This window comes from Onychostruthus taczanowskii, unplaced genomic scaffold (genome assembly GCF_017590055.1).
Source record: "Onychostruthus taczanowskii isolate IOZ18803 unplaced genomic scaffold, ASM1759005v1 scaffold43, whole genome shotgun sequence".
In the NCBI taxonomy this organism is placed as follows: domain Eukaryota; kingdom Metazoa; phylum Chordata; class Aves; order Passeriformes; family Passeridae; genus Onychostruthus; species Onychostruthus taczanowskii.
The window spans coordinates 131,227-139,831 of record NW_024501792.1 but is presented as its reverse complement, the minus strand read 5'-3'; the positions used below and the strand labels follow the sequence as shown (position 1 = coordinate 139,831).

At 58.2% G+C, this 8,605-nt stretch overlaps 1 protein-coding gene across 1 annotated transcript; it reads right to left on the bottom strand.

Moving 5' to 3' along the window:
• Positions 1 to 1,391: 1,391 nt before the first annotated feature.
• Positions 1,392 to 5,265, bottom strand: LOC121340760 (atherin-like). Its single transcript, XM_041413727.1, has 2 exons — positions 4,918 to 5,265; positions 1,392 to 3,683 (listed from the first exon to the last, which is right to left on the bottom strand). Exon 2 carries the CDS (start codon positions 2,385 to 2,387, stop codon positions 1,392 to 1,394), a length of 996 nt encoding a protein of 331 aa, XP_041269661.1. The 5' UTR covers positions 2,388 to 3,683; positions 4,918 to 5,265.
• Positions 5,266 to 8,605: the final 3,340 nt, after the last annotated feature.

The window sequence follows — 8,605 nt, the reverse complement described above, 5'->3', positions numbered from 1 at the left end:
CACGGGGGGCAGTATGAGGGGCAGCACGGGGGGCAGGACGAGGGGCAGGACGAGGGGCAGCACGGGGGGCAGTACGAGGGGCAGGACGAGGGGCAGTACGGGGGGCAGTATGAGGGGCAGGACGAGGGGCAGTACGGGGGGCAGCACGAGGGGCAGGACGAGGGGCAGCACGGGGGGCAGTGCGGCTGCAGCGAGAGCCCCGCGCCCACCGGGGCAGTGCTGCCCGCGCCCGCCAGGCGGCGCCACCGGGCCCCGGCGCCAGCGCCGCGCAGTCTTTTGCATCATCAGAGCGAGAACGGGGGAAATACAATAAGGCAACGTGTTTTCTGGTGTTTCTTGTGCCAGCTGTAGTGCTGCCTCGGGAGCAGGAGGGACAGAGGCATCGAGGGCAGGAGGGACAGAGGCATCGGGAGCACGAGGGGCAGAGGCATCGGGAGCAGGAGGGACAGAGGCATCGGGGGCAGCCCGTGTGTCCCCCCTGTGCCCCCGGGCAGGGTCCTGCTGCCCCCTGCCCCTCTGTCCCCAAGTGTATAGGGATGCGTGCAAACGGCAGGTTGTCAGAGAAGGTGGAGATGTCTGTAGTATGAGAGGACACTGAACAGAAATGCAAGTAATAAGTAGCTGCTCAAGGCTGGAGTGGTCTGGACAGGAAGGACCTTTTTCTTGTCCCAAATTCTGTAGAGTCCTCGCAGCATTTGGACAAGGTGCTCAGCACTTTTGGCCTGGTAGTACCATCAGACCCGTGTAAATACACACAGAGGTACAGATGAAACAGGGCTGGGTGAAAACCCAGGAAACAGCTTGAACACACAGGTAGAGCCTGTGGCTTCACTCAGGTGCTCACCCTTGCTGGAACGTGCGTGGCTCATGCGCCTAAGCAGCCAGCTGAGTGTTGATGCAGGTGAATCAGGCTGTTTTAGCCCTTTGTGCCAGGGCATACGCCCTGCTTCCCTGAAAAACAGGTCTGAGATGCTGTGGGAGAGGTTCTTCCCCAAGCTAGAGATTTGTGTGGTTGAGGTATTGCACACAACAAGATGCACATGACTTGTATGAGATTGTATGTGGGAATAATGGGGCTCTCAAGTACTAGTCCAAGCTACCACCAAAACAAGTCCTTGTCATGCTGGCACAAGGCAGCAGCTCGCTAACTTTCCCTGCTATGAGCCAGTTTAGAGTGGTGATTTTAAGTGACCCCAAATACTAATACAGACATTGTATAAAATTGGATTTGTCAAACCTGTGACCTTTCTGAAAACTCTCCTGATCTCTGCTCTGCAAGTCTTTGGCACGGACTTGCACATTTGCAGTGACCAGGCTTCTAGGCGTCCTCTGGAGATAAAGCACTGAGTACATAAGTCAGAGGGAGGGATTGCTCTGTTTCTAGCTCAGCCTTATTGTAAGACCGTAGCAGCAGTGACAGCAAAAGCTGTTCTTGCACCTTCCTTGACCATCTCCTTGTTCCGTGGTGCGAGCAGCGCACACTGCGCGCTCCGCAGCGCCTCAGGGGCTGGCGCCCATCGTGCTCCGCTCCTGCGTGCCTGCAGAACGCGTGTCCGCCCGGCACAGCTGCCAACACCCACCCCGGGCACACGAGCCCGCGTCTGCGATGAGCCCGGTGTGTGCCGGGCACACGAGCCCGCCCGGGTCCCTCCCGGGACACGGAGCTGCGGCGCTGCCCCGGCAGAGCGGGGTCCCGGGGCCCGAGCGGAGGCCGCTCCGCCTCGTCCCGGCGGGAGATCCCGCATCCCTGCCGAGACCCCGGCCCCGCTCCCTGCCGCGGGCGCTCGGGCTCTGCGGGCTTTGTGCCGCCGCGGCCGCGGAGCCGGAGCCGCGCTCGGCGGAAGGCGCCGTATCAGGATAAGAGTCCCCGCCGGTCCGGCCCGGGGGCGGAGGGAGGCGCCGGCTCCGCCGCCGGCCGCGTTCATCGCGCCGCCGGCCTCGGCAATGGCTTTAACCCTTCGCGGCCCCGCCGCAGGCGCTGCCCGCCCGCAGAATGCCCGCTGCGCTCCCCTGGCCACCCCGCCTGGCACCGGCAGGAGCTCCCTCGCAGCTCCGGCGCCGGTAAACCTCAGCCTTTTCTCGGCTTGCTGCTTGGCAGGGCCTGCCCTGGACCGTAGCAGTGTCGCAAGAGCAGGGAGAGCCGAGCAGGGCCCCACGCAGAGCAGTCCGAAAACCCTGGAGCAGGCAGCAATAGCAGTTGTGGTAGGAGTGAAGCTCATACTCCATGCCAGGATTCCAGCAACATCAGGACTACGTGGACCTGAGATGATTTCCCTAGGGCTGCAGTGAGCATCTGAGGTGCTGGGAGGATCAGGCTGGCATTCAGGGTGCTCAGGAGTGACAAGAAGGGGAGAAGACTTGAAGAGCTGCATCCTGTCTGCACCCATACAGGCATCAGGAATGCATCAGGCATCCAAGCAATAGCAAGGCATCCAGGATGCTGAGTCTTGGTGTCATTGTGATCCTGGAACCTTGTCAGGGGTTTGTCTTTGCTAGATGATGGTCTAGCAGCCATGCTGAAGCTGCAGCAGCTGCAACAGCATATTTTCATTTGGAAAGAGGATGCCTCAGTTTGATTAAATTCTCCCTCAGTACCTCAGCACAGGCTGTGTTTTGCCTTTAGGACTGCAGCAAAGGAAAATCCCAGTCCCCAGCTCCAGCATGACAATGCTAAGCAGGAGACCCTGGCTGGCTGCATTGCTTCATGTGCTGTCTTTGAGCTTCCATGTTTCTTTTGACTGCAGTGGGTGAACAGTCTTGGTCTGCTGGAGAGGTGATAGTTAATAAAGAAAAGTGATCCTGTTTAAAAGCAGAAACCAAACTGAGCACTTCTGATGCTGTCCAAGTCCATGGAGACAATGGCACAGGCTGCCTGGGCAGCTGCACTGGTGGCAGAGGCAGTGCAGGCTCCTTGCAGTGGCCTGCTGCTGGTGGCTGCCCTGCTCAAACTCCAGTGAGCATGAAATGAGGGAACCCCAGCTGACTGCAGGGGTGGGTGCAAACCTGGGGCCTCTCCTAGGCTGGCTGCTTTTCCCTTTTCCCTGAGCAATGGCTTTGTAGTAACAGCAAAACAGAAGTGTGATTGAGACCTTGCAGTGCAGTCCAAGGGAGATCAGGCACATCAGGGACTTGTGAGACTATGGGACAGAATCTGTGCTAGTGTCTGAGCAGAAGAAAAGGACACTTTGGCCAAGAGTCTGCAGAGGCATGGGCAGGACTGAGAGCAGCCTGGGAAGAGATGAAAAGATGTTTTTAGGCCTGTGGGAGTTCACCAAAGAGGCAGTGAGATGTATGGCCTCAGCGCTCCCCTGGAGGGGTCATCTTCCTTGGGTGGCCAGGGCAGGCAAAGGATGCTCGATGCAAAGGGGTTCTCGGTGCCTGCCCGCTCGTGCAGACCGCGGACCCCCGAGCTAAAACCCGGGACATCCGCCACCCGTGCCTTCCGTCTGCTCCGGCCGCGGCTGCTTCCCACGGGCACTGCTGCACACGGGCGAAGCCAGCTGTGCCAGCTGCCAAAGAGCCCCTGCAAAGGCCGATGTCGCGTCCTTCCAGTTGGGGTTGGAAGCAGCTTCTCCCTCGCTCGCTCCCTCCCTCTTACGGCAGCCGTCGCTCCTCGCTGGGTTTCGCTGCAGCACCGCCCGCCCGCGGGGAACGGGAGGCTCCGCCGCGTCCCCCCCATGTGCCTGCAAAGGGGGTGGCCAGGGCAGCCCCTCCCGCCTGCCCATGGGGGACAGAGCCCCGGTGCCGCCGGTGCCGCCGGTGCCGGGACTCGCCCGGCGGGGCGGGGCCCTTGTCCCCTCCCTGTCCCCACCCTGCCCCCCGTTCCTGTCCCCACCGCCGCCGTTCCCTCCTCGCCCCGGTTCGGGCGCTGCGGGTGTGAGAGAGGGGCGAGTCTTGTGTTAATTTTCAACCGAGGCCGCTGCCTCCCGTCAGTGGAGCTGGATTGTTTGTCCCCACGTCACCTTGAGCTCTGCAGCTCTGGGGACGCTGGCAAGTGGTCCCTGCCTGCAGCCCTCTCCTCCCGCCCCACTCCTGGGCGGCTGGTGCCCTTCAGGCAGGAAGGTGACAGGTCCTGGTTAGGATGCTGGTGGCATCGCCCAGGAGCGGGCAGGCTGCCTCCACAGCCTGGTGTGCATGTGCACTGCGCGGCTCCCCTCCGTGGAGCCTGTTGCTCAGGGCAGGAGGTGGTTAATGCCTGGAAAACTTGTTGGTAAAGATAATAACATGCTGCTCTTCTCAAGGGCTGGAGCTAGTCCCTGTGCCTTGTGTGTAGAATTACAAAATATTTTGAGTTGGAAGTGACCCACAAGGATCATCAAAGTCCAACTCCGCATAGGCTCTGGGAGATGTGGCAAAGGTGGGATCAGGCGTGGGGCATCCCCGGCACAGTGAGGCTCGAGAGCAGGACTCGCAGGGTCTCGGCCTGAGCGGAACGGGTGTTTCGGATGATAACGGGCAGAAGGATGCTCAGCAGGAGCAGTCCCCGCGCTGTCGCGGGGAGGAGTGGGATGCAATTCTGCAGGTCCCGGCTGTGCTGAGACCCGTGTGCCATCGCCTACACGTCTGTGAGACTCGTGGGTGTGCGACACCTGGACGGCCACTCGTAGGGCGCCGGCCACTGGTCGCGGGAGGCCCGGAAAGGGCGGCGGTGCCGATCCCGGTCCCCGGCGGCGGTGCCGGTGGCGGGCGGTGCCGCTGGGCGGCCGGCGGGGCGCCCGCGACCAGGAAGCGGTTAATCGGCGCGCGGGGCTTTTATTTTGACAGGGCAGCGCCTGGCTCCGGCTCGGAGGAAAGTGAATGATCCTGTTTCTCCAAATGATTATTCAGGCTCCGGCGGAGAAAGGAGCACTCGGCCCGCAGCGCCTCGCCCTCGCCACGGCGCCCCCGCCCGCGCCCGGGCCGCCGCGCCCGGCCTACCCTGAGCCGCTCCGCCGCCGCCGAGGTGAGTGCCCCGCCAGGCCCGGGCAGCCGCCGTCCCATTGTTCCGCCCCGGGGGGGAGCCGGGGCTCCGCGCCGCCCCCGCACCGACCCTCGCTCCGCGCGGCCGGGCCCGCCTCGGGGCTGTCATCCGGCCCGGGGGGCGGCCGGGAGCCGCCGGCCGAGCCCCAGACTCCGGGCCGGCCGCCGTACCGTCGCTCCCGGGGGCGGCGATAACTTGGCGGGGGACGGCGCCGGCCTGGGCTCGGCCTACCCGCCGGGTCCGGGCGGCTGGGGACGAGCTGTCAGTGCTCCCGCTTCCCTGGACATTGCTCCTGCTCCGCGGGACCTTGCCCGGTTCTCTCTCACGGCTCGGGGACCGCTCTTCCCAGGTCCTTGTCACCCATTGCTGCTGCGGACAAAACTGCCTCCACTGGGGCTTTTCTCTGGTGCAAAGAACTTAATCGAGTTCCGTCTCGTTTTACCGGAGCGGGTCTGGATTTTGCAAGACGTTATCGGTGCTGTTAAAGCCCCAGGGAGGATGGGAACTTGCCACGTCTCACAGAGGGTTTAAACAAACACTCCTGTCAGGGCTCGTTCTAACTGTCAGGGGAGACCTGTCCCCTCTATTTGCAGTGCTCTGCTCGATAAGCTTCGGTTCCCTGTTGAGATAAATCAGGCGTGTGGTCAGCTTGGAGGGAAAGTGATAGAAACACCACATGTACATACGTATTTTTCTTGTGCACGGAAAGGAATCGGTGTAACAAAACCTCCCCTGCATTGTATTAGGGACGTGTCTTTAGCAGGTGGCGAACTTGCTCCAGCCCCGTTCTTGCTGGAACAGAAATGCGAGAAGGATGCATATCTGAGCACATAAGTAATGCTACATGACAGGGCAGGCTGTTGTGTTGTTGTGTGTGGCAGCGTCTGCACGCCTTGGGGGCAGCTCCGTTTGACAGGGTGTCAGGCTGCGGCAGCACAGGCCGTGTCCTGGCTCTGCCAGGGAAAGGGCTGCCAGCAGCGTGGCACAGGGACAGCCACGCACCTTTGGCTGCAGTGATGCTACAGGAGCCTTAGTGTGTACTCTTGAGCTGCAGGATCTGCTCTGCGAATGTGCCTACCACTCATTACCCTGCCGAAGTGCAGCCTCATGCCAGGCGAGCAGTAACGACATGCAGCTCCCTCCATCCGTCAGTCACATACAGGGGCTGTGTGTGTGCCTTGCTTTGCTACTTTGGTGGCAGGAGGGATAAGAGCAGTGAGTCACCGAGGAAGCGATTTGCCCAAGGTCACTTGGCAAGGGTGTGTGGTGCTGAATCAAGACCTCCTTTGACTCTGGTGCCTGTGATAATGCTGGCTGCCACCACATGTGGGTATGTAATACCCAAGGCTGGAACTAGTGCAGAAATGTCCAGGTCGATGTTGCTGCCTGATTCTCCTTGGTGGAAAGATGAGAGTGTCAGTGTGCTGTCTCTACAGCAGCTGTCTGCTCCATTGGGACTTTTGCCAGAGCATACATAACCTAAGTGGTGAAGAACCTTTTTGTTTGTTTTTTTAATATGTGTGTTGCCATTTTAGCTGCGCAGGTGGTGGGATTGGTTGCTCCTTACCACCCTGACCTGCATCTTCATTACCTAGAAAATCCATTTCATGGTGTTTTCCGTGGTGCAGTGTTGTAGGTATTACTGTGTCTCCTTCCCCTGAAAGTCCATTTCCTCTTTCCAGATCCTGGCCACTGTAAAGAAACAAACAGGCAGCAGCTAAAGGAAAGCCTGCTTAGAAACTAGAAACCACAGTTCTTGTTCAGTTGAAGAAAGTAAAAGAGTTGTGTTTTGTACTTTCAAGCCCTTTTGCATCTTGCTGTGTTGCTGTTGGAAGGTGGCTCTCTGGCCACTGTGTGACAGAGGGCACAGACAGCTGCATGAAGCAACTGGACACAGCAATCTCACTGCTGCTCCAGGGCAGCTGCCAAGGATGTGCTGGAGTTGCACTTGAGTTCCAGGCTAAGTCCAGCCCGTGAGCTCTGGACTTCACTCATACTGGCCTGGAGTTTCTGAGGTCCAAGCTCTACTCAGCCTTTGATTTTCTATCAAGTTGTCAACCCAGCTGACATCATGTGCTCCATACTTGCTGTTTTGGGGAGAAAAAAACTTTGCTTTTTCTTCTCTCCTCTGCTGTTCACTCCTGCTGAACACTGTGAGTGCTTTCCCTTCTGTCAGTGCTTGCTGTGTGGAGGGATGTGGAAAGGAGGGACAGCTGGAGAGGAGGCTCTTGGTTCCCTCTGTGGGGAGCATCAGCTGGGTCCCAGCCAGGGGCTGTTTCTTACTGCTGTAGAGACCTTGCTCTTTGTTACTCTCTGGTTTGTTTCAGGGTCCCAGAATAGGTCCTGGGATTGTTTTCTGTCTCTTTCAGCCCCACCTCTTGTCAGTACAGTGTCCAGTTCAGAACATCAGAACAGCCCTTGCTTCCTTGCCCTGTCTCAGGTGATTGCATCAGGCTTTGCTGCTGCTAGGAGGGAAAGTTCTTAGTGGTCAAAGCACTTGAGGATGTGTTCCTCGGGTGTCCAGATGTGCTGCTGTAATGGGTTTTAATCTGCTCAGGTCTAGTAATTTCCTGGAGTTGGCACAGGCTGGCTTCCAGCACTTAATTCCTTAGGGCTCCATCCAGTTTTAAATACCCTGCCCGAATCTCTCAAGTTGGTCTCTTCTGGGAGAATAAGTCCCATGTGGGAAAGCACAAGTTTGCTGTTCCTGCCTGAGAGTGCATCAGCAGTCTGTTCCACCTGTGAGCCTGCTCCTGATCTTCTGTCGCTGCTTCCTCCCAGGGTTGTCTGCGGTCCCCCAGCAGCCTTAGCCAGGCAGAAGCCTAGAGCTTGCTCTGAAAATGTCATTTTCCTTGTTGCTCTGTTGGCTGAGACCCAGGATGGTGCCAGTGCCCTGGACTGGGGGTGGGGGAGGGCCGTGGGGGTGTGAGAGGGCACACAGGAGACTTGAGCAGTGTTTGACTAGTTTTGACATTTTTAACAGGAAATGTGGTATGTAGATGCATGGATATATAATATAATGCATGGTACAGATATCATAGCGATGTGATGTACAGATGCAGCAATATTTTGTCAGTGTTATTTAAGCTGTATCAGCGAAGTGCAAGGAGGGTTGCCAGCACGACTCTTCTGGAAAATCAGAATCCAATGCAGGTCAGGACTTGGTGTCAGTCAGCTCTCCTTTCCTCCCAGGAAGATTCTGACTGGCAAATGCATTCTCTGGTGATCTCATGTGTGGTCCTGTGTTTCCAGAGGGTGGTGGGAGCTGTGGATTCTGACTTTATGTAGTTGATCTCCATGAGATTTAGTTACCCTGTGAGGTTTCTCATAGTGCTGAAGCTGTGGAAAAGTACACCTGCCTTGGGGCAAGGGGCCTTGGAAGTGTTGTGAGTGCTTTGCTTCTCAGTTGTGCATCTTCAGCAGCTCTGTGTGGTGCAGATTGTGAGGATGGCCACAGTGATATTGCTCAGTTTTTCTTGACTTCTGTTTTGAAGTTGTGTGCTGATTTCCAATGGGCCAGTCTTTGCTGCTTTGGTTTGGCTTCCTTTCTTCACCACCTCTGGCAGCCCTGAGTGGAAGGTACCCAGGAGCTGTTACCCAGGAGATTGGTGGGCATGGTTTCTGTTGCTGTATTTTGCACTTCAT